The sequence below is a fragment of the Equus asinus genome, chromosome 29 (genome assembly GCF_041296235.1).
Source record: "Equus asinus isolate D_3611 breed Donkey chromosome 29, EquAss-T2T_v2, whole genome shotgun sequence".
Lineage (NCBI taxonomy): Eukaryota > Metazoa > Chordata > Mammalia > Perissodactyla > Equidae > Equus > Equus asinus.
In genome coordinates, this window is record NC_091818.1 from 29,771,837 (window position 1) to 29,798,581 (window position 26,745).

General features: G+C 39.3%; 1 protein-coding gene across 8 annotated transcripts in view; it reads right to left on the minus strand.

The window, feature by feature from the left end:
* The window catches only part of CACNB2 (calcium voltage-gated channel auxiliary subunit beta 2), a 351,543-nt gene that overhangs the window by 160,191 nt on the left and 164,607 nt on the right, over positions 1 to 26,745 (minus strand). The window contains exon 1 of one of the 8 annotated variants that reach the window (XM_070500814.1): positions 16,622 to 16,896. The exons of 6 other annotated variants lie outside the window; for them this stretch is intronic. Coding sequence is in view for 1 of the 2 variants with exons in the window: in XM_044762398.2 (XP_044618333.1) it covers positions 16,622 to 16,672 (51 nt within the window). In the remaining variant the exon portion in view is untranslated. Of the gene's footprint in view, positions 1 to 16,621; positions 16,897 to 26,745 lie in introns of those variants that run through there. One more of the 8 variants, XM_044762398.2, reaches the window with a different exon arrangement.

Sequence of the window (26,745 nt, forward strand, 5' to 3'; positions counted from 1 at the left end):
CGCAGCACGTGATCAACTATCATTAGTTGTTAAACTGACCTGGATTTGGGTAAACGCATCCTAGTAAGGATATGGAAGTTAGAACCGGGGTTGGTTTGGAAAATAGCAATTAAGAATTCTACCTTAAACATGATAACGAACAGTGGTACAGCCACTCTGGAGAAACGGATAGCACTTAGATGAGCGCACTATTGCAACTGCACGCAGATGAGTGGATTCTTTTCCAAGTTCTATCTAAGGATGGCTGTGGAAAGGTGAGGGTTGAGTCCAGGGAATAGATGAGAACCCCAAGAGACAGGTCCTCACAGTAGATAAAAGCAGAGAGAGAGTTGAAGATAAAACTTTGGGGAACGCTCATGTAGAAGATGGGGGAAAAGTCAGCCAAGAAGGAAAGGTCGTGTTCCGAGAAGCAGGAGGCAAGAAAAAACAGTACATGATGAAGGAGCGCTGAGCAATGGACTGAAAAGGAAGGTCAAATGGCATTAGGATTACGGACAACAACCCTTGGCTTTGACGATGAGGAGGCATTCGCGTCTCCTCCTACAGCAAGGAGGGAATTCACTGGGTTTGTAGCAAAAGATGGTGGAAAGGGCATGGATTTCGAAATCAGACAACTGTGCCCTGCTACTTGCCACCTGTGCAGCCAGTGGGTCCCTAACCTGACTCCCGAGCTGCGGGGTAGCCTGGCAAGCTTGAGTCTGCTTCCTTGTCATGCTCTGTTGCCATAACATCTTAGCTCTGTATCAAAGCCATCTCTTAAAGTCCCGCATCTCAGTTTCCTCATCTGTAAAATGGAAACAGACATAGACCTATTTCACGTGATTCTCATGAGGCATAGATGAGTTATTATAAGCATACATTAAATGTTAATTAAAAAAAAGACTCCTTGAGCCTCATTTTCTTACCCTTCATGACATAGAAAAAAGACACCACCTATTTCTGAGATTGTTTCAATAACTTTGAATGTCAAAGAAATTTCAGTTTCCATTTCCCTATTCTTCTTTTTTAATGCTTTTTGGTGAGGAAGATTGGCCCTGAGCTAACATCTGTTGCCAATCTTCCTCTTTTCTTTTCTTTCTCCCCAAAGCCCCAGTCCACAGTTGTATATCCTAGCTGTAAGTCATTCTAGTTCCTCTATGTGGGATGCAGCCACAGCATGGCTTGATGAGCAGTGTGTAGGTCCACGCCCAGGATTCCAACTGGCGAACCCTGGGCCGCTGAAGCAGAGGGCACAAACTTAACCACCTGGCCATGGGGCCAGCCCCTTCATTTCCCTGTTCTTACAATGTTGATTCATCATCAATTTATTAATGTAACATTGATGTAATTAATCTTCCCAGAGTGCCTATTCTGTATTATGTTGGACCACTCCATTCCCCTGCATTGTGGCTACCTCCAGTAAAAAATCACATTCCTGTATTTATCGCTTAGTTTGGATATAGAACAGTTTAGTCTGCAGTTTATGCTGGAAACTCAAATTTACAACCCAGGACTCTTCAGCACCGCCCACCACAGCAGAAAGCATAAAAGTCAAACTTGACATCAGAAAAATTCAGAGAATAGTGTTTAAAAATCAAGAGTGTGGCCAAGAAACGCACCAGTTTAAGAACATTATTTGTAAATTCCAAACATCATTTGAAAGTACAGTGACTTTTTTTTTTTTGAGGAAGTAGCCTTCTCAGAGGGCAACGGGCAATTTTAGTTTATGGTTATACCTGCAAGATAGGTTCCCAAATAATTTAGAAATGAAAAAAAGGAAATGGAGGCCAACGTTTCAGTGGTTTAGATCCCCAAAATGCTCCTTGTCAGTCATGACCATTTTTTCAGCTCCATTAGAGCCGATATTAAAGCTGACTTAACATCTCCCAGGGAAGCTTCCAGAATTGCAAGCGAAAACATTCAACTTCTAACAGTCACATTCAGCTATTGCCAACTTCTCTCAGCCCCTTTTGGCCCATGGATTGATTGCCAACTGACTGACTGACGACTGAAACTGAGGATGGCGGGGGTTCCAAAGCAAACGCTATGTAAACAGGAAGATACTTATACTAACTGCAAAATACCCAAATGGGCACCTAACCCGCAGGTCTACAATTCAACCTGATTTCAAGGAGCCACCTCCATTGCATCCAACACACCTACTATATAAACGGTATTGCACAGGGGACAAAAGCCACTTAAAGCCTTTTCACTATTGTCATGTATGAGAGAACAGCAACAACAAAAATGATTTGGATTTAAATGTTTTGATCTGAGATATTGTGTAGACAGACAGGAGGAATCTATAAATAATTAAGTTATGTTCGGGCTCTCATTTTATTCTATTGTTCGTTTCTTAACCACAATTCACACCTCTTTGTCACCACCCTGACTCCCTTCCACTGCTTTTTACCCCCATCCAGTTTTCTCCATCATAATCCATTGACTTAACTACATCCAGTAAGTATTCTGAATGAAAGAAAACTTGATGCACCAAAGTGACAGTCATCTTACATAGGAAATCTAGGTGCCACCGCTGTCACAGAGTACTTTCATATTCGGAGAGAGACTGAGCTCATTAGAGTGGGGAGTTTGTCTCAATAACTATTGTATTCTGAGGTCCTAGAACAGCGCCTGGCACAGAGAGCAGTTGCTCATTGACTGAATGGATAAATGTGTTTCCCCGTGTCTCTGTATTCCCTTTCACACATTCGTTCATTCATTCCTACGACACAGATGACTGCTAGATGCCGGGCTTCTATAGCAGATAAAGCAAACAGCGCCTGCACTCAGGAAAGCCTATAGTCTAGACTGGTCATTCCCAAAAAGGGTGTTCCAGAAATCTGTTGCCTCACTTTTTGTCATCTCAATAATTGAGGAACATTAAGGGCTGTTTGTGGGCAGTGGCCAGGGATATAAATGTCCTGCCCTGTGCATAACAGTCCCAAGTAATAATAAAAGGGATGTGCATCCCGCATGCCCTTTGTCCTGCTGGAATGCACGTAGGTGAAAAATCTGTTTACAAAATGCTCCGAACCTAGAAATCTAACTCTATTTTGCACACGAGCACAAAACGTTTTTGTATAGTTGCCGAATATACCGAATTTTCTAGAAAGGAGAGTACTGTGTAAATCAGTGGAAGACTGTACCTTGCTTGGAATTTTCCAAGAATTGTTAACTATTGTCTCCAACAGCCACACACCTGTGCCATACACCACTGTTAACTGGCCTTATCCATGCTGCCCACATATAGGGCGGGCATGTGACAGCTTCGTCCTGTCTTCCAGTGTGGTCCTGCCTGCACAATCACAAAGTGAAATACATGCTACTTAAAAATAAATAAATGAATTACTTTTTAAAGATTTTACAATTTTTGGGTCAGTTGTGTGCATTAACTACAAATTTCATTTCAGCATCATAAAGGAGGCACACTGAAATACTTGGAAAAGAAACTGCTAGAAAAGTGAACCACTGGTCTAGACAATAAATAAATCAAATAATTACATCTGTGAGTCAATAAACTGGGTTCTGTGATGGAGACTAATGGGAGGAACCACCTTAATAGACGGTAGTTGGCGAAAGCCTTTCTGAGGAATTGTAGATTAACTGAGACCTTAAGGATAACAGCGAAGGTCAGGAAGGACATTCTAGGAAAAAGAACAGCAAGTGCCAAGCCCAGGAGGCTGGAAAGGACTCGGCTGCTTGGAGGAATTGGGGAAGAAGAAACTGATGATGAGGAAGTTCAGAGCATCAGGGGGACACGACGCTGCAGGCTTCCCAGAATCAGCAGGACACAGAGTGGGTGCTGGACGGGTAGGGACGTTTGCATGAACCAGGCATCAGTGTGGTGGAAAAAGAGCTGGGTAGAGGACCGGACCATGGCAGCACCCATGGGGTTCCTGGGGCTCCAGCCCTAAAAGCAGGGAGATACGCAAACACCACCACAGGGTGGGGCTGTCAGTCCACCGACTGCAGAGATCCAGGCCTCCCGGAACGTGGAGGGGGCCCTCAACTCTGGGGCACCACAGTCCCCACCAAGCGACCCCTTGTGAAAACCTTCCAGAGAGGTGTATTTTTTTGTATATTTTACCTGTCAGTTACTTGACTCAGATATCCCAGAGGGGTAAGAAAAAGTCAGATCAGACACGGCGGATCCTAATCAGCTGGGCTCACGCCAGATACTTCTTTGATTATAGCTAGAGCTCTTGGCTTTAGTCAAAGCTCTGCTGCAGCATGAAAAGAAATAAAATAAAGGCTCCATTTATTCAAGTGTTATAATCATTCGTGTGGTATCATTTATCATCCTGAGAACAAATGTAAAATTAACACCAAATGCCAAGTTACATATGGAAACCCCAGCTTTTAAAAAAAGCCACTGGATTTTTTTCTTCTTTTAATATAATGACTTTTTCTAACTAGGTTCATACCTCGAGAAGAACAACTCCAAGTAGCTCTTTCTCCAGAACCCAAAAAATCTAGAAAGCTCAAATAACAAGAGGTCTTAGATAAATTACGTTTGGCTCCCTGCAACACTGTACTATCTTCACTCCAGAAGTGACTTCTGAAGAAAGAAGCCACACACGGTTCTGCGGTTGTGTTATATTTTAGTTCTCGGAACCCTCCAATCCATGTGCAGAATAGGCAGGTTCTACCTATGGACCCATATGATGGACCCATTTTCAGATTCAGAAAAGCTATCTCCTGTCTGCTCTACCTTACTTCTGATAAGGACACCATTCCTCTGTCATTGGGCCTTTGGCCTCATGGTATCTTGAGACACTTCTAGAGATGGCATCCTCTTCCCTGTGGCCCTAATTTCAAAACAAATGAACATACAAAAACAGAAACAACAAAATACAAAGAAACACAATTACTCTGGCTTTCTTTTCGGCCTTTGCCCTCCATGGCCTCAGGTGCGCCCAACACAAGTGACCACTTTGCTACACCATTCAGCTCCTCTTCAGGTTGCACTTCAACTGTCTTGGGGAAGGCCGCCATTTTTTTCTTGCTAGGACTCTTCCGACAGCCTTTGGGCCTTTTCAAGGCCAGAGCAAGGTGGCAGAGGAGGTAGGAGGGGTGGAGGGTGGGTGGAGGGCTGGGGCCAGGCACAATGGAAGTTCTCGAGGCAGCTTACTGAGGAGACTGTTCCTAAAAGAAGTCAAATCTCCAGGCAAGCGGTTTAAGGGACCAAGTCAGGAGGAAGAAGATATGCCCGTGCTTAACAATGGTTGTCAAATTATTAATCCCTTATCATCACACAGTGATTTCCTATTTTCAAGATTTTCATATATATTATATTTGATCCTTGAGGTTGATAAGGCTCATATCATTATTACTTCAATTGTAAAGACAAGGAAAATTGACTCTCAGAGATACCAGGTGATGTGTTCAATGTCATTGATCTAATTAGAGGCAATTCCAGTTTTTCTGAAGAAACGTAAGTTCCCTTTTACTACTAATCGAGCACAGTCATGCGCTGCATAACAATGCTTCAGTCAACAACAGACCGCGTGTACGATGGTGGCCCCGTAAGATTAGTACCATAGAGCCCAGGTGTGTAGGTTTGTGTAAATACACTCGATGATGTTCACACAACAATGAAATTGCCTAACGATGCATTTCTCACACATCCTCATTGTCAAGCGACACATGACTGTACTTATCAAGCTACCAGCCACTTGCTGGTATTGATAAATATCAAGTTTTCAAAACATTAACCAGAATACTTAGAGTTTGACCAATGCCTATAATATTTGTTGTTTATACTAGAAATAAAGCTTTGCTCATACTACTTCATTACAATGTCTTTGGGCAATGAAATAGATAATGGCTGCTGTCAGAGTTAATAGAATAAACAGACATTCTAGGATAAATACGATTAATGCAAAGCCCTCGACTGCCAGAAAGGAGTATAAGGGACATTTTTAAAGAACGAAGCTGGAAATCTAACTTCACACTCTCAATCGAGATTCCAACGAACAAGAAATGTCAATAGTTCACAAGCCCGGGAGCATTGCATTACCTCTTACCAAGCATTTACTTTCTTTTTCCCTTCAATTAGCTTTAGACGTCTTTGCAGTTCATTTTACTTTGATGTGTAACTTATACTAAATCAACACAGATCAGTCAACTGTAAAGAAAAGAAACGCTCCCATCCTCAGTTTACATCATACATTGGCTGACCTAAAAACAGTTGAGAAGAGTCATGTCCTTAATTAAGATTTTCCCAAGTATATAAAAATATAGATTTCATAAAGAATCATAAAATTTTAAAGTCCAATTCTATTTTTAAAGCACATAATCATTTAGAATTAAAATTTAAGCCATATTATTGTTTAGAAAGCACATTTCCCTAAGATTATCTTTCATTATCTTTTACTGAACAGATTGCATTTTTCTGCTACCAAACTTATAACATTTCATGAATAAGAAAAATAATTTTATTAAAAGATTAGTATAATTTACAACTTTACCAGAGATGATGTAATATGTTTGATAGATTGAAAATATGTCCCCATACTGTTTATGGATTTTATTGACACAGATGTATATATTCCTTCTTTTGTTCAGAAGATGAGAAAATCAAATATACTAGCTAATAATTTCAAAGGTACTAAATATTATATGTAAAACAGTCTCCCTTAAAAACTATGAAATGCAACCAAGAGATGGTTCCTTTCAGTATTACTTGAAACACAATTCTGCAACTAAATGCATATGTGCCCTTGTCATTTATATAACAATGAAATATATACTTTTGAAAAATAACAAGTTTCATTAAAACAAACTCTTCGAAAACAACAAACAGGTAGCAAAACTTAGAAATGGAACTCCTGGAATGCTTTTAAGCCATGTACTTGCTTATCATTCGCTGATTATTACTGACTACTCTTCTCTTTCACAATTTAGCAATCCTACTGTTGTCTATTTCAGTACACGTCCACGATAACATTAGTCACTGACTAAATTCCGTAACCTAAGAGCATTCATACAGTGGTGACGTGTTATCTTCACAGCCCTTGCGATAAAGCAATTATGTTCTGCCGGTGTGGTAAGAATTAACAGGAACAGATGCCATGTTCTCCCCTGCTTCAGAGAGAAGCCCTGCCATGGGACGTGATGTATAAAAGTCACCTCAGTTCACGCACTCTGAATGAAAACAGGAATACAAATAAAGAGGCATTACCTTTTCTAAGCATAAGAATGAAGTACAGTGAGACTGACTTGGGTGCTAGAATGTACTTTTAGGCTGAATACTCCTTCGGTGAGTAAGGCCACTCTAGCCTGCTCAGCTTAGGCTATGCGGTGAATACACTGACAGAACAGACCTGTGAAAATACTTGTCACAGCCCTGTGAGCAGGTCAACGTCCTTATTAGGAGAAACTGAACTGGCCTCAAGAAAGCAGTGGGAGGGTAGAAGATTTGAAATTCTGCATGTCTCTATTTGTATTTTAAATGTCATAATTATTTTCCTTAGGTTTGTAAAAACTGCCAGCATTTGGACTTGCTGAAATGACGAACTAATCAGGAAAAAGCTTGGAATGGAAATCACATTTCACAAGGAACGCTAGAACTCGGAGAGAAATACGAGCATGGAATCTTAAACTATGTTCAAAAAGTTTCTTAATTCTGTAATTAAGAACTTGATTTAATTCATTATGCTGGCCTATGATGTTGCTTCCTTTGTTCCAGATTAAGGGCAGAGAGGAAATTATGCAAATATACTGGGTTGCAAATGATTTCTCTCAGCTGGTGCAGACCATCTGGTTTTCCACGGTAGAATGAAAAAGGTAGAAAGGAGAACAGTGGAATAGCACGTGCTCCCAACGAGCTTTTCAAAGACACTGAAATTTCTGGAGGTAGCCAGTAGCCTTCAAGTTCATCATTTTGCCCAATTAAAAAGTATAAGTAGAGGAACGTAAAGAGGCAAAAATCAATAGGTAGCAGAATCAGCAAACATCTCTGACTCAGTCGAATTCCCCCAAGCACCTTTCTTTCTTGTTTCATGAAATTGACTTTACCACAGAATTAATTGTCTTCTCATCTGTAATGCAACAGAATGATGGTACATAGCACACGCTTGATCCAAAGTCTGTAACTGCAAACTAAACAGATCAAACAAAACGAAAACAAATAAACAGAAAACCTTATGTGAAATCTGGGTAAACAGATTTCAGCAAGAAAAAAAAAAGGGAAAGAAATGGTATATACGCAGTCTTTACAAAAATATCTTTATTTGGCTTTTATATACATTCCTTTGTGGAAATGAGTCTGTGCTCTGGTTTTTCTGAAAAGTAGCTGGGACACAACGATAAGGAAAAAACGAGTCATTTTTAATTTTTGAGGGAACATTCTAGAAGACAAAAAAAGCATTTTAAGAAAAGTGGCCTGTTTAGACAGGGTTAAAATGATGTTTAAAGCATGAGTTAATTTTGAGGCGATCTTGGTAGCAGGTCTGTTGGGGGATTTTCAAGAGATCTGCTAAGAAGCGAGTAGGCAGCTGGTCTCTGATTTGCTGCTGGAAAGGCCTGAAGGGCCTGGCTGACCACTGCAGGGTTGGTGGGCAGCCTCACCTTCTGCTGCAGGACCCTCAGGGCCCAAAGGTCAAGGAGGACCTCCATGAATGAAGACCCAGGGAACCCAAGTCCCTATGCCTGAGGGAAGGCTGCAATCGCAATAGCAGCCTGGGCAGTAAGAACATAATTATCAGAGGGAAAAACAAAAAAACAACAAAAAAGGAAGCCAGGCACAGACAGGCAGGTCTGTGTGTGGGGTGTGCACATGACAGTCTCCTTACTGGCGTCCAGTCCTCACTTACGCTGCTGACACCTGTGCGGCCCTAGACTTGTGACATTTCTGACTGTGCTCAGATTCTCCATCTGTAAAATAGAGACAACAATGTGTCTCCTTGCCTGGGTTGCTGTGAGGATTAAATAATACGCATAAAGCATTTGGTCTCATGCAACACACATAATCACTAAAGGGTTTTATTAATTGCATTTTAAAAATTTGTGTTAAAGATACATAACAAAATTTGCCAATTAGCCTTTTTTTTTTTTTTTTTTTTGCTGAGGAAGATTTGCCCTGAGATAATATCTGTGCCAGTCTTCCTCTATTTTGTATGTGGGTAAGCCCTCAGCATGGCTGCCTATGAGTGGTGTGGGTCCACGCCCAGGAACCAAACCAGGCTGAAGCGGAATGTGCTGAACTTAACCACCAGGCCAGGGGCCGGCCCCCATTTTAGCCCTTTTTAAGTATACAGTTCAATGGCATTAAGTACATTCACAATGTTAAGCAACCATCACCACCACCCATTCCAGAACTTTTTCATCTTCCCCAACTGAAACTCTGTCCCCATTAAGCACTAACTCCCTATTTCTCGCTTCCCCCAGCTTCTGGCAACCACCATTCTACTTTCCGTCTCTATGACTTAGTCTGTTCCAGGAACCTCAAATAAGAGGAATCTACAGTATTTGTCCTTTTGTGACTGGTTTATTTCAATTAGCATAATGTCTTCAATTTTAGTGGTATTATGAGTGCTAAATTTATGCTGCTAGAATGAAAAATAGTCCCAGAGAAGGCAAGTGAACTCACTCAGCTGTAGAAATTAAACAAATACACATTTTCTCAACCCAAAGCATATATTGCATCAGCAATAAGGACCTTTTATTATTCATACAAACTCTCTCTTATTGGCTTACGTAGCTTTATTAATGTGGAGCTCAGTGACAATTTGCTCTTTTTGAATCTCTTTAAACAAACAACTTGCAACATCTCCACCAATTAGCTGTTCCAGCTACAACATCACATCTTTCAAAAGGTGTCCAGGAGTAGCCAAGTGACGGCTCTCATGGGGACCCTGAATCCTGTCACGCCTCCTACAATAGCCTGTGAATTCCTATCCTTCCCATGAAATGCAAAGACGAGGGCACGGGTTGGAGATCTCTTTAAAATATAAACTTTTACTGAGCACAAATCCAGCCATGTCAGCATCTTGGGCCGCCACGGTCTAGCTACAGTGAGAAACATACACAACTGAATCATATTAAAGAGAGTTGACAAACCTATTCTTTAATTGCTGTTAAATTGAACTATATTCCACAACTTCTGAACTTTCAACTAATCTTTTACCCTGAGAATTCTCTAAATATTTATCCTGCCTAGAACAGACATTCATGGTTCTTTAGTCCTCAATATTTGCACAGTTGCGCACACATTTTTTTCTCTTGTTGTTATCTGCATAAGCAGTAATTTCCTCAACAATGGAGATCACGTTTTCTTTCACCTGGGTAGCACTCAACACATATCATGTGTAGGTGATTACTATTTTTGGCAATATCATGAAGTTACTTCTTTTTCATACTGTTGTATTTGAGTGCATATATAAACTCGTTTTTAAAAATATCCAAATATCACGCTCACATTAATTATTCGCAGTTTACTGTAAAAGCCTTTGGAAGTGGGGCTGTGAATGATGAAAAAGCCCGCTGATGTGGAACTTAGCCTTGAAAGGTTCCAAGCATGTGTTTCTGTTGAACATTTAAGTCATGAAAACGGTTATAAACCTGGACCCAATAGGACGGATCTCAGGCTCATCAAGTTTCATGCGGCAGAAATCCCTATGCTGGTGCCAAGACAGGAGAGGCCCAAAAAGAAAAAAGAACAAAAAAAGGAAAAATAGAAAAAAAAAAGATCTGAGGTTAAAATACTTGATTCAATATATATTAATATCGAAGGTACATTCTTTAAGCCATTGCTGGGCTTCAAAGGAAAGACAAAACTATAAACAGCTATTCTGAGATGCTTTAAGTATTTCGTAACCCCCCTATGGGTCTTTACAACCTCCCATATAGAGCAACGGAGAGATAAGAATTATTACCTTCACTGTTTAGGTGATAAAACAAGCCTAGAGATGTTAATTAGCTTGCTCCCAAATGAAGAAAGCAGAGCTGGAACCAAGAATAAAATCCTGTTCTCCTCTCAGTGCAGTGAGCTCTGTCCATCCTTTCATGTTCTCGAACCAAAGTCATTTTCTGTCCCTGAGTAACCAGGAAGATTAGGAGGCCCAGGAAGAAACAGACTTTGTGAAAAGGGCACTTGTATCAGAGCGTGTGGAACCTTCCGGACTTTGGCAGATCTATTTTATGTGTTGATAGCATAGATAAGGATATAGATATGATTTCAGAGGTCAGATTTTTCTCTTTTCTGATGCCTAAAATGCCACTAACAGGTAACAACACTATATAATTGGACCAAGTTTTAAAAGCAGGTAGGTACTGTTTGTAAGGTCCCCAAATGACATCATATTACATTAAGGTAAAAAACGACAGCAGTTCCCTTACCAAGAAAGAGTGTAGAAAATTCCAGTTCTCCAACTCTGCAGGAAGAGTCGGGGAGACGGGTGCTCCTCCAAATGACCACTGGAAGTGGGAGCCCCCTGGAAGCTACAAGGGTACAGAGTCCCCTCTTGGCTCTGACAGCTCTGAATCAATAAAAACTTGACAATTTACTGGTTTGTGCTGTCCTTGACAATGCAAAATCTATGAACCCAAAGGTGAGACAGAAGACACTTTCATATTAACTACAGCTTGAGTCAGATGTGGTCTTTTTCATATTTGTCTGAGTTACTAGCTCTCTGCAGGAAATAAGTTAGATATCTAAACAAAGTCAAAAGCTTTTGGTTCCACTTCGCAAAATCGTGGCTTAATCTTTTAACTGGTCTAGTGTCAATTTCTAATCAAACTAATGCTCTGTTGTCTCACACTGAAGTACCCCTTAGTAACATCAGCAGGTTTTTATAAATGGAAATATTTTGATAGCTGGGACTGGATAGGGAGAAAACGGTCTAAGAGTTTATTCTGTAAAGAGCCACTCTTCACATCTAACAAAAGTAACATCTGAATCTAAACACAGGAAATCTAATAAAATAATTTACACAGAGATACAAAAATATTCAGATAAATATTCACCTTTGCTAGTAATCTACTACATAGAAATTGAAGCGATGTTGTATACTTATGTACATTTTAAAGCAATTATTATACCTAATGTGGAGCATACTGTGATGAAATTAGTATATTATTAATATTATGTTGGCATTGTCAACTGGTATAATCATTTTGAAAACAGATATGGAAAGGCATAGAACATAAGAACATTCAAATCAACTCATTGTGGAAATAACTCCACATCTGAGAATTTATCTCAAAGAAGTTATTTAACAGAGCCAACAACCATATGCTCAAAATTGTTATTACAGATTTATCTATAAAAACAAAACTATAAAATCAACTAAAAATCCAACAAAAAACAACTCTTTTATTTGGACAAACTATGGTAAATCCACACAATGCTTTATCACACTGTGATTAAAAAGTGATCTCAAAATACAGCTACAGGAAAAATGCAGAACCCAGAACAGTCTAGAGTAACCACACTATAGTTACAGCCAGAAAAATACAGATGCTCGTGGAAAGGCACTGGGATATCATTTGCCAGAATAAAAATATTTGACCAAAAGTAGTGAGATTGTGGGGTGTTCCTCCACACAACATTTCATTTAATATTTCTTCTATGTTTCATATTAATAGCTTTTAATTAATTACTTTGCCATGGAAAGCTGTCTTTCAAGTTTTTTCAATTTTAACAATAAAAATAACTTGGCAAATGTCTGTCAGGCTTGCACAAAATTATCATTTCCACAAACTGATTGTTTTCTGGGGCAAGGTGAAATTAAACATTCTGGCATCTCCAGGTGATAAAGCCAGCATCTTCGTACTAATCCTTTAAAGCATCCTCATGTACACGTATTAGCCACCAGACCTTTTAAACATCATGCTTCCATTTAAATACAAATTATATCTGAAAAATGATGCACAAACCTATAGGCTTAGACCATGATTTGTTTTATAGTATATGGGTATACAGAGTCAAATGTCAACTTCCTTTTTTTCTTTTTTCTAAACTGCTTTAGCAATATCAAGGTAAAGAGAAAGAAAGAATAATTCAAAAATTAGTAGACTTCTGAGAATATTTAACTTCTGTCATTTTTTTGTTTTCTCAGAATTATTACCATTCAGGAGCTCTGGTTCTTTACCATTTGGGAGTTGAGAGCCATTTCAAGAATCTCCTGAAGCTAGAAGATGTTCATGTACATATATATATACACACAGAGACTCAAATATCTGCATATAGTTTCCAGAAGGTTCTCACTTGCCTTTCCCTCCCAGCCATCTGATCCAGTTAAGATACCTGGATATCTTTACAGGGTTGTTATGTACTTTAATCTCTCGATCTTTCTCCCAATATGCAAATAAAAACAACTCACACGCAACTTTCCCTTGGTCCTCTCCCAGACATCATCGGGACCTCAGAGCTAAGTTCCATCCTTATGAGCCACTGCAGAAAATGTAAGTAGGTCTGTGCATTCTCTTAACACCTGTAGGGACTGCGCTAAGCGGTCTATATGCACCGTAATTTTTAAGAAAAATTCTCACCAATACCTTAAAACAGAGATATTATTATTCCTAATTTTACGCAGATGATGAGACCGAGGCTCAGAGAAGATAAAACTTGCCAAATCACACAGTTTTTAAGGAGCTGGCCTAGTACTCAAAGTTAAGTCTAACTGGATCCAAACACTTGCTCTTACCCATAGTCAGAAAAAACCGACATTATGGGCAGCACATTATAAACAGAAAAACCTACACAAATCCAAGAGATCATTTTTATTTGAAGGAAAAGAAGAAAGGAGATAGAGGAGTTGGCTATTTCGGCCTAAGAATAATGGCACACAATCCCAGTCACAAAGGATATTATGTTCAAGAAACTTAATGCAACAATACCAGAATTCATAAAATATACTTAACACTAGTCGGAGTCATATTTATTTTTTTTCCCCTTGGCGGTGAAAAATAATTATCTTGATTTATTAATTTCATTTTAATCTAAGAAGAGAATTAGGGGCTGGCCCTGTAGCCGGATGGTTAAGTTCGTGTGCTGCGCTCTGATGGCTGAGGGTTTCACTGGTTCAGATCCTGGGCGCGGACCTAGCACCACTCATCAAGCCACGCTGAGGCAGCGTCCCACATGCCACAACCAGAAGGACCTACAACTAGAATATACAACTATGTACCGGGGGACTTTAGGGAGGAGAAGAAGGAAGGAAAAAAAGAAGATTGGCAACCGATGTTAGCTCAGGTGCCAATCTTTGAAAAAAAAAGAAGAGAAATGTATAATTTCTAAATGTGCTTTCACACGTTGGGGGTTTGTAGTGATTTTAAAAAGCACAACTGAAATAGCACATGATCCAGCTATCCCACCACTGGGTATTTATCCAAAGAACTTGAAATCAACAGTCCAAAGAGATTTATGCACCCCTATGTTCATTGCAGCATTACTCACAATAGCCAAGATGTGGAAGCAACCCAAGTGCCCATCAACTGAGGACTGGATAAAGAAGATGTGGTGTATATATATACAATGGAGTACTACTTGGCCATAAAAAAGACAAAATCGTCCCATTAGCAACAACATGGATGCACCTTGAGGGAATTTTATTAAGTGAAATAAGCCAGACAAAGAAGGACAAAAACCATATGATTTCACTCATATGTGGAAGATAAACAAAACATGGACAAAGAGAACAGATTAGTGGTTACCAGAGGGGAAGGGGGTCAGGGGGTGGGCAAAAGGGGGAAAGGGGCATATATGTATGGTGACAGATAAATATTAGACTACTGGTGGTGAGCACGATGCAGTATATACAGAAAGTGGTATATAATAATATACACCTGAAATTTCACAATGTTATAAACCATTATGATCTCAAGGTACAAAAAAGTACAACTGATATAAAAACTGAAATCATACTTAATAAGAATGAAAGTAAAGACCACATAGTTTATTCAGCATCCTAAAAAGTTATTCCATAGTACATATACATACACACATAAATATATATATATGTATTTTTAAAAATTCTCTCCATTTATGTTATCATCCAAATTGAAAGAAAAGTTTCTGTCATTACTTTAAGAATTGCATGACTTTGGGAACTTTGAGAATGACTGGATCAAAGTGGGAACAGAATAGAGTCTTTATAACGACTTAAACCTTAAGCATTAAAACAAAAATCCATCTATTTGTCAGTGCTATTGAAACACAGGTGGTAATTAAAATGAGAAGTGACAAACCCGTGCAAAAATCTAGCACTGGGGATCTAGGATCTAGTAACTGTTTTGGAGTCATCTAGACTGACATCCCAAGGAAAGAACTGTGACATTTTTGTGCCCAATTTCACTGCTAAAAATATTCAAAACAACGACTGGAAGGTTTTTGGCAATTTGGATACTTGGCAGTTTGGGTTGTGGATCATACATTTTCCTAATTCATAATAGCATTCCTCTGCAGAAACAACTAGAACAGCTATTTTGCATGTGACATTCTTAGAAAGCAGGCAAGTTAACGGAAAATGAGGATTCCAGATGCCCCTCAAAACAAACAGGTATTGAATAATTTCTGAATTAAACGTGAGTGGCATTTGAAAAGCTCAGTAATTTGTATGAAGCATCGACTGCCCAGAAATCCTTTATAATTAGTGTATACATTGCCAGCCACATCAGAGCTTAACGAAATATAGCTGTGGTATACAAAATTTGCGGGGGCCAACAGAAGCCAAAAAAACTGTATCTTTAGAAAATTTAAAATGAAATATAATAAAACATCATTGAAATCACATAGAGTAAGCAAACCATCTCAGGGTTTACTGATTGCACGAATATTTTCATATGATACAATACAGAACAAATGATTACCATACACAGACGTTTCTTAGCAAGTTTTTTTTCTCTGTTCAACTAAGTTCAGTATAGGTTGGAACACCGGGAAACCAAAGAGCTGGCTTGGAAAGAATTTCTAGACAAACTGTATTTTATTGATTTTAAAATGATATTTTCAAATCCTATTAGCATAGATATTTGTAACCTTAGGATTTTTATTTTTACATTTGGGTTCTAGAATTACTTTTTCTGAACCCCTCCCTAAAAGGGCACCTATAACAATGTTGTCTTTTTTCTTTTAAAGTTCTGACCCAAATCTAAAGATCAAAACATCTAATCTTTGTGTGGTAAACCTCTGTCTTTGAGTATTTTAAACATTAGACTCCATTTCTGTATTTCATTAAATTCAACTTTTTTTTAAGTGACAAACAGCAATTAATTTTTTTAATTTGCGGTACCACAAGCAGTCAAATCATCCTGATTTACATAGAAAGACCTCAGAAAAAAAAAAAAAAAAGCCCAGTGACCAGGCTGTCAGCAAGATCCACAAGCAACCAGGGGCTGTCTGCAGCTGGAAAAAGCGTTTCCATTTTCCACTGTTTCTCTGCGTCGCTCTCTCTCCCCTCAACTACTAAATTGATCTCAATAACATAGAGTTTAAAACCAGAGTTACAGTTTTACTTGCTTAAACCACCTGAATATTTCCATAAAAAAACTGTGAATGGCATTTCTGGCAAGATAAGGAAAACTTTAAAAAAGTGAAGCAACGAACGTGATTTCAGCTTGAGCACATTAACAATTCAGTACATTCCTGTTTAAACCACACGGTGCATCTGGCCTGCATCCCTGCCCGTATGCTTACCCCAGGAATAAAGCACTTAGTCTGAGAAGACGTGAGGCGTCTGTCAAGCATGCCAGCCCAGTTCCAAGTGGGCCCAGCTCTCCAGAAGGAACAGCCTTCACAGGAGCACAAAGTCTAAAAAGGCTCAAGGCAGCCAAACCTCGCTTTGCTGACCAGCATATCAACTTTGCTCCTTTTCCTTGCTGGCTTGGGGTGCGCAGTCTTAGCCAGTGTGACTGTCTAAAGTTCTTCAGATTACAACAGTTCTCTCTGTTCCAGAAACCACTTAGGCACACAGAGGAGCCCATCAAAGTCAATTAGCAAACGCAAGTGGGAGGGTCTTTTTCTACTTTGAATGACGTCAGCTGGCTTGGAAGAGAGACGCTTGCAAACTTGTGAAAGCAGAGTAACATTTCATTAATATCAGATGCATGCCTTTGGGCAGCACTGGCCACAACAGGGCTTAAAGATGCTGTCTTCACTGTGGAACGACAGGTTGCACAACCAGACAAGCTGTTAGCGTTCAAGGAAACTACTGGACCAAAAAGGAGTCTGGAGTCAAAGTGAGAACATTCTTCTCCCCCTGGTCCAATGAAGAAATATTTCCTCTTTTGCATACAAGAAAGTGATCTCTCTCTTTTGTGGTCACCTTTCACGTTCTCAATGTGTATGAAAAATATGAATTTTTCTCACACCGTCCAATATCAGTTGGACAAATTTAATTTTAATGAAAAACTTCTTTTCATCAAAAAATACCTTTTAAAAAGTAGAATGGTAATCACAATACTCTGAGGACATTTGCAAAGCATATAACAAAGGAAAACTGGCCAGAAAATAGAAAGAAGTATAAGTCAATAAATAAAAGACCCACACTCTGAAAGTATAAAGGAAAAAAACATGAATAGTAAACCAGTGGGGTGAATCCTAGTGGCCAATTGACTTCACTGCTAATCCAGAATGCAAATTAAAATCACAATTTACCATTCCACACCCAGTAGGCTGGGAACATTGAAGGTATCTGAAAATACCAGCTCTTAGTGAGGAAGTCAAGCAGCAGTTGGCAAATTATGAACCACGAGCCAAATCTAACCAGCTATCTGTTCTGCATAACCTGCAAGCTAAGAATGTCTTTTACATTTTTAAATTGTTGGGAAAAAAATCAAAAGAAGAATCGTATTTTGTGACATATGACAATTATGTGACATTCAACTTTCAGTGTCATTAAATAACGTTTTATTAGAACACAGTCATGCTCATTCACTCATGAATCATCTATGGCTGCTTTTGCACAACAGCACAGTTGAGCAGTTGTGACAGACACCATGTAGCTCACCAAGGCTTAAATATTTCCTATCTGGTCCTTCACAGAAAAGGTTTGCCAACTCCTGATGTAGAGAAACCAGACTTTCATGCATTGGTGGGAACACAAATTGGTACAGCCATGTTCAAGACTTAGCAGAACGTAGTGACATTATAGATGTGCTTGCCCTTTGATTGGCATCTCATTCCTCAATACACACCCAGAGGAACCCTTACACAGTACACAGGGAGACGCATGTACACAATCAAAGGAGAAGAGTACATTCGGAGAATTCATGGAGGGAGGGGCCAATTCTATGAGTGATATCTTATTTCTTAAACTAGATTGTATCCACAATCTATTGGTCATTATATTATTGGTCATTATATTATTACCTATTTTTTTGTATTCTGGAAAAATTCACAATAAATGAATTATTTATCTATAATAAATAATTTTAGAATTCAGAGAAATAGTGAAAAGAATCATGATACAAAAAATGCATCGTTATACAGACATTAAAATGTTTACAGGACACTTGCGTTATATAACAAACTAGATATGAAATAGGACGGTAAGTAGAAGAAAAAAAGTAGCCTGTCAAATTTTTTTCCACAATAATGGCTCCACTGTTAAAAATATTTAGAAAAAAACTTGTAAGGAAACATATGAATTCTATTTATAGTGGTTGCATCTGGGTAGTGGTTTGAGGGTAGCTTTTTTCTCTCCTTTGGCAAAATTTAGAATTTTTAAAACTTTCTACAATGGGTTTATGTTACTTTTTCAATATCAAAAAAAGTTTTCTTAAGTATCTAACAGGCAACCAAGGATTATCTAATTTTCTAGGGAAATTGGAGACCTTTGTTTAACTCACGATTGCTTAACTTACTATGGATTAGGATATTTTATATCTCTGTGAGGGTAGATATTATAGAAAACTGATAGAATTTGTCCAGTAGAAATGAATTCATCTCTCAGAGATGCTAACAATTTCTGTCTCGTATAAAAGATAACCCCCTCGTTATCCTTTTATGATTGTTTTACGCCCTGTCGCGCATTAACCAATTCTGTATCTAATTTCCAATCTTAGCCCACTATTCTTTCTTTCAATAACTATAAATACTCTGTCTCTCCCATAATCTCTTAAACTGGCTTTACCATCCCCCTGGTTCCTTCAATAAGTTAAAACAAAATCTTTAGTATATATTCATTCTATATTTGTTTGAGAAAATTGTTCTGAAATTTTTGAAAAATTATACTTGGACACCAGTTTTCAATTTGGAACGGAGTTTCTTTCTTTTCTGACAATGACATGTACGATTGCTAGCTTTCCAATTCTAGCCCACAGTAATTTATAATGCCACTAAAATATATTTACAATGGAAAAATGATAACTAATGTTGATTTCAGGTAAACAAAAACCAACTGGAGCTGAAACAGAGGAGGAAGAGGACGGAAATTCTGAACGGAACATACAGGAATTTCAATGCATTTCTGAGCTCCCAGAAAGCCTCCAACAGTAAACAACAGTATTTTCTTGTTACGGGTATGTCACTCTTTTCACACATTCATTAGGATTTTTTCTTTCTTTCAAATGGGATTGAGGAACGTTTTCTTGAGGTCCTTGGGAAAAGCATGAAGAGAAAAGCTGAAGAAGAGAGATTATGGAAGGAGCACACGCATCAATGACAAATGGAATACTGAGAGTGAGAAACACGAATGGGGATAAATGAGGTGCGTGCAGGAAAGGAAATAATGGATTCTAGATACGAGATAGTTTATCGGGCCAGAAAACAGAAGAAATGACAAATCCAAGACAATGAGGTTACTTTCCAGCATTAAGAGAATAGTAAAGAAAAGGCAACCTTTATTGAGGTGGGTAAATCGATATTTAATAACGATGTTTTGGCTTTTCATACTTTTGGCACATTTTTAAGTTAAGTGCTTGTGATTTAGGGAATGTCTAAAATACCCAGCTATATTATAGAATAAATATATTAAAAATAACATTTTCTGTTTTTCCTTGGTATAAAATAATTTCTCTGTTTAGAATGCATTTTCATTGTTGAGTATTGAAAAATAAAGAAGGAACCAAAACATCAAAATGGAAGAACAACAACACTTACCCTTGCCATCTCTCAGCTGCCTAATCTATAAAAAGGAGATAAGACGTCACAGGATAATTGTCAGGATTACATAGAACATCTAGTCCACATCTGGCACATTAGAGATGCCAAATAAATGTTAGTTTTCCTTGCTATAACTCAGCGGTTCTCAACTGGGGGTGATTTCGCCCCCAGGGGACATTTAGCAATGTCTAGGGACATTTTTGATTGCCACGTGGGGAGGGGTGGGTGTTTACCAGCATCTAGAGGGTAGAGACCAAGGAGGCTGTGCAGCATCCTACAATGCACAGGACAGCCCCCGATCACAAAGAAATATCCAGCTCAATACATCGACAGCGCTGGGGTTGAGAAATTCTGCAGGTGCCCTTTATATCAACGCAATTGATGTGAAGCGCATTAAACTATAACCCAAGATGGCACCATGTGAAATTCAAATCACATTTAGATCTACTTTAGGTTGCCTGAAAGTGGGAGAGGGGATTGGAGAGGCAAGGAAATGGGAGAGCAGAACCTGACCACTGTGAATTTGAAACATCTCAGAAGCAGCTCCTGGGAGCTCAGCCAAGTGCCTGGTTATTCTGTGATTGTCCACAGCAGAAGACCACAGAGACCACTTGAGGAGCTCGGCATCACATCTCAGATGGAAGGACCTCAGGTTTCTGCAGTTTCTACTGGCATTCATGCCATGAAGATTTTGCCTTAGCTTGTTTCCAATTTCCTTCCACCTCACCCCCACACGACCCCCAAGTTGTCTTTGCTAAATGGTGAAAAAGACTTAATGAAAATGATATTATAACTAGAGAACCCCTGGAGTGCTATTTTTTCTATTCCTTTCTTCCTTTTTTTTTTTTTTTTTTTTTGGTGAGGAAGATTGGCCCTGAGCTAATATCTGTTGCTAATCTTCCTCTTTTTTGCTTGAGGAAGATTAGCTCTGAGCTGACATCTGTGCCAGTCTTCCCCTATTTTGTAATGTGGGTGCCATCACAGCATGGCTTCATGAGTGGTAGATAGGTCCAAACCCTGGATTTGAACCTGTAGACCCCAGGCCACTGAAGCAGAGTGTGCTGAACTTAACCATTGTACCACCAGGCCGGCCCCTGGAGTGCTGTTTTTACAACCAAGGATGCATGCTCACTAATCTGCCACGAGCAGGGTTCTTTTTATTGGTACATTTGTATTCTGAATCCTTATTATCTGTCCACATAAACAGAAGGCAGGGAGGGTAGCTTCAGTAACACTGAATCCTTGATCTGACTCAACTTTCCCATTTGTTGTTTTAAACTTTAAAACAGCAGCAGACCTTTCTGTATGAGGAGGTGGTGGCCAAAGTATAAATATGTTATGTTGCCAGGAGACAAAAAAACAAAAAATGCAGAATTTTGGAGGTCACATATTTCAAGTGGCTACTCCAGACTTCGAAGTACAGACTGTTTACCTAACTGGTAAGGACTGTGAAAAAATTCCCTTGATCACACCCCCGTTTAGAGCTTATGCCATCAACCGTGTCGTCTTTCATTACAAAAGGCCACGACATGTGTACAAATATGGGTAATTATGGCATGCGTTAGCCAGACAATGAATCATAATAACAAAACAAAACTCTAGTATGTATGTACACTCTAAGCCCCACATGTGTTTTTGGTCAATAACAGCCAAACATCGTTTTCTCAAGAAATAAAAATAGGAAGCAATTTCAAATGCCACAGTGAAAAACAACAACAAAAAACCAAAATGAAAATAGTCACATCCACAATTGAGTTTTCTTTCCACCTAACTAATACATTGTCGCTAATACATTTAATTTTATTTTATTTCATGTGACAACGATTCCTACGGAGCTATTGGTTATTGACTGGGAAGGCTATGGGAGAACAAAGCAACTTTGTCCTAAATCTGTACTATGTAAACCAAATAGCTGTACCACTGAATTTCCTCCCTCAGATTTTATTCCCCTAAGCAGCCCATTATCAACCCTGCCCCCAATTCATCTAGCTGTCGATGAGGTGGGTAGAATCTTCATTTTAATCAGAGCCACTCAAATAAATGAAGCTCTTTTGATTTCATTAAAAAATCTAGCCATGGGGAGAACTCAACTAGCTTTATGCCCCTCTTTTCTCTTTGACAAAACAGCTGTCCTCTTTTACATATTACGCACTTTATCCGAAGTTAAGAACTTACATTGGCTAAACAATTTCCTTTTTGAGACAACGTGTTAATTTCAAACATCCCAACCAACCAACCACAGGAACCGAGAGGACTCTGCCACCATTCCTTTCCCCCATTACTGGGTAAGAGACATACTTGAAAATATCTTTGACTACTGTTACTAATGAAGAGCCAAAGTAACTTTATCTACGTCAAAGCTGCCACTTCAAACAATTCTAGAAAGAACAGAAGGAGGACAGGGTGTTTGGGGGGCTCCTTAGAACTCTTTATGCCCCATGGACATGTTCCATTGTAAATTTGACCCTGAAAGGCATAGTTTGTCATTTTTTGGTACTTACAAGCTGCACGTCACATAGTTAAAACTCCCTTTTGCATATTATGCAACATCTTCCCAGAGTTAAGTATCAAAGAAAAACTGTTGATTACTTTCTATGGTACTTGAATGAATCTATGTAATTCAATTTTGTTTTGTTTTATGTTTTGCTTGTATTATGTTTAATGTTTCAGTCTTTCCTTTTAACACAATTGCCACTGAATTCTTCAAATATGAGGTGTGTGTTGGGGATTAGGGAGGTGACATAGAGTGCTGGGTTTTTGTACCGTTTTTGAGATAACTCCCCCCCACCGCCCCGTCCCACCTCCCAATCCTCGTCTCCCAGCCTTCTCCATCCTGCTATCTTCAGGGTTTTCCTCTTGAAATTTTCATTTCTCCCCTGCATTGAGGGAATAATTACTCCCTAATCCTGGATTCCCTACTCTGCTTCCTTGAGGTGGCCCTAAATATACAGGCCTCTGCGTTCCAGGCTTTCGCATGTAATGCCAGCTCTTCACCTCTCCGTGGATTTCCAATAGACTTCTCCAACCTTACACACTTCTAAATGAACTACTGATGATTCCCCCCACACCCCAGTCTTGCACATTATAGTGCACAGCACCACCATCCCCCTGGGATTCCAACCAAAAACTCATCAGCAAGTCCTGTCTACTCTAGCAGCCAACTTTGTCACCTCTCTCATAACCTCTTTAGCAACAGCCCCTAACTCATCTCAGGGCTGCCGTCCAATCTCCAGAGAACAGCCAAAGTGGTCTTTTTAAAAGCATGCATCCACTTCTGTCACTCTGCTGCTGGATATCTTCTACTAGCTTCTCACTGCAACTGAAATAACCACATTGCACAGGGCCTGGTGAGAACTGGCTCCTGGCCACATCTGCTACCTCATCTCCCCTCAGTCTGCCCTGTCATCGCCACACTGCAGCCACATGGGCCTTCCTTCTCTCCCCAGGCCACGCCAAGTGCATTCCTGTGTCAGGGCCTCTGCATTTGCTATTGCATCTGCTTGGAATGGTTTCCCTGTAGACACAGGCATGGCTGCCACCTGTCGACATCACTCAGGTCTCACTTCAAAACTCATCTCCTCAATGAAGTCCTGACCTCTAGGACCAAGGTGGAACTACTCTCCACCGTGTCACCCCATTTGATCTTCTTTATAGCATGTAGCAATAGTTGAGGGTAACTTATGTACCAATTTATTTATCATGCTTGCCTTCCCATAAGAATGAGTGTAGAACTTACAGCTTGTCCACTATGCTGGTGTCAGCTTTCGTGTTATCCCCATCAACACACTCTCTTATTGCTTTTAGAGTAATGCAACCTGGCCCATAGTCCAGTAACACCTGGAAGTACATTCAGTAAAGTGGAGAGTAAGCCAGGTTTAGAGTTAGGAGAACTGAGTTAGTCCTGGCTCTGCTGCCATTAACTAACTGGTTAAGTTACTTGACCTGCCTGAGCGTCAGAGTCTTCCAATGAAAAGAGAGATTGCTCAACCAGTCACTCTGGAGAGAGGCTGATGGCTTGCTCCTACAACTAACAGTTCAAAAACTCTTATTCTACTAAAACATGTTGGAGGAAAAAGACTTTATGCAATAATCTCCATCAGTCAGAGCTACCAATTATAATCTCTGGGACATTCACAATTTAGGAAAAAAAACATTGGTCAGAATAACTGGTACTTGGTTGACAGAATTTTCACCTGAATCTTAACTGAATTCTTTCTTAAACTAAAGCTTGTTGACACAGTGAGTCCTAGAAGGACTATATGCGATACCTTGCTGCATTTGTGTTTGATTATATAATATATACCTAGATGAAGGCTGCCAAACACTTTAATTATTAAATAATGAATGTGATTTTTATGATTTGTGTTATCTTTAAAAAGAGCCTCTAAGTCTTTAAAAATTTTTTCAGCTTTATTGAGGTATAATTAACATATAAAATTGTAAGATATTTAAAGTACACATCATGGTGTTTTGATATACACACTGTGAAAGTGATACCGGCCCTGATATTGGTTCCCCTACACAACCCAGCACATAGGGGGTTAAAATCAAAGCACTCATCCCCTTTCCGTTTTTACTCCTCAGGTTCCTGGCACCAGAATCCACCACCCACCCCAGAGGCAGACAACCAAGGCCATCTGCCTGCAGATTCCCTTATCTTACCACCCTCCTTCCTGCAAGCAGCCTGACAAGGCCAAATGCAGACCAGTGGAAAGCACCAACCAGCAAGGCCACAGGCTCCCCCTCCCTACAAGCAGCGCATTCCTTGCAACCTTTAAAACCCCTTGTCTCCCATCTTCTGGGGTGACGAGACAAATTCAAGGACTCACTCTCACCTCCTGACTGACGTCACCCAAAATAAAAACCCTTTCCTTGCCATAAGCCTGGTGCTCCAGTTTTTATCTGGCCTCTCTTGTGTGGTGGGTAAAGAACTATGTTTGTACGTGGTGGTAACAAAAGGATTCCCCCACAATGAGCTAATTATCATATCCATCACCTCACTTATTTACTTATTTATTTTTTGGTGAGAACGTTGACATTCTACTCTCTTAGCAAATTTCTTTCTTTTTTATTTTTTAAGGGGAAATCTGTGGGGACAGTTTGCATTTTTAGTTTTTGTTTATTTATTTGTTTATGTTTATTTTTCTGGGAAAGATTCACCCTGAGCTAACATCTGTTGCCAATCTTCTTTTTTTTTCCCCTCCCCAAAGCTCCAGTATGTGGTTGTATACTCTAGTTGCAGTCCTTACTTCTTCTATGTGAGCCACTGCCACAGCATGGCTACTGACAGACGAGTGGTGTGGTTCCGCACCCAGGCCACCAAAGCTGAGCGCATGGAACTTTAACTGCTAGGCCATCAGGGCTGCCTTGGAAATTTCAATTATACATTACAGTGTCATCAACTATGGTCACCACATTATACATTAGATCCTCAGATCTTATTCATCTTATAACTGAAAGGTTGTACCCTTTTACCAACCTCTCTCTATTTCCCCCAGGCAACAACTTTTCTACTCTCCGATGAACTTCTAAGTTTTAAAAACGTGAATTTATAAATCTAATCCGATAGAATAAAATAAACAGATAAAGAAAATAGCTTAGAGGGAAACAATGAATTTGGGATAAAGATACTACAAAAAGGAACATACAGGGCTGCTAAAAATGAGATCGTGAGCTAAAATGAAATGGTGCTTACCACGTCATTTCATTTTATTAATTTCTCCAGTGAAGTAGTGAAATTAATCCTATTTTCTAGGTGAAAATTTACCGTAAATCAAAAAAACACCACTTTTTACTCCCTGATTTTGACTACAAACACTGACACAGTTTTTAAGCTTATATCTCCCCCATCCCTACTACTTTTATTGTAAGCAATGATTTAGGAGTACCAACTCTAGGAGAAAAATATATTCACAACCACATTTTAAAAAACACTCTGAACATGATTCATCATTGGCTTTTTTGAGAAGAAAAACTTGAGACTATTTCTTTTATTGTTTGTAGAACTTTGGAGTACATTACAAGCAGGATCCTTCATCGTGTTTTAAAATGTGATTAAGAACCACTTAGCATTTTACTGGGGAGAATGGTTGTCCTGAGAGTTTATCATTCCTTTTTGTAATACAGTTGTATATCCACATCAATAGTATTTATTCCTACATGGCCCAGGACACACACCTGTAATCTGAATGTATCATGTACCACAGCTGAGTGAAGAAGGGATTAGGGAGGCAATTAAGAATAAAAATAAAATCCTTGCAAGTGAAGGACAGAACACATAGTTCTATAAGTGAAAACGGGAAAATACAGACATCTGTGGATTTCGTAACTTATGAGAACAATGGTTCTCAGAGTGGTCTGAGGGCCCTGAGATCATTTCAGAAGGCCTGTGAGGTCAAATCTATTCAGTGCGTCAAATGAAAAACTGGAGATATCTCAAAAATAAATATTTGGGAGATGTGAAAGTCTTTATGTCTCCTTATTCTCCAAATATCAAAGGAAATCATATTCTATAAATCCCTGACCTAGGGTTTGGGCCATACAGATAGCTCAGGAGCCCTGCAGCCAGCCTAACCCTGATAATAGAAGGATTCATTTCATTGAACCCCAAATCTATTTCAACATAAGTAGTCTCTTTAGAATAAATGCTTTGCTAGTCCACACTGGTCTTTGAAATTAGGGTGACAGAATGAGCTGCTTCTTATAAAGCTCCCAGT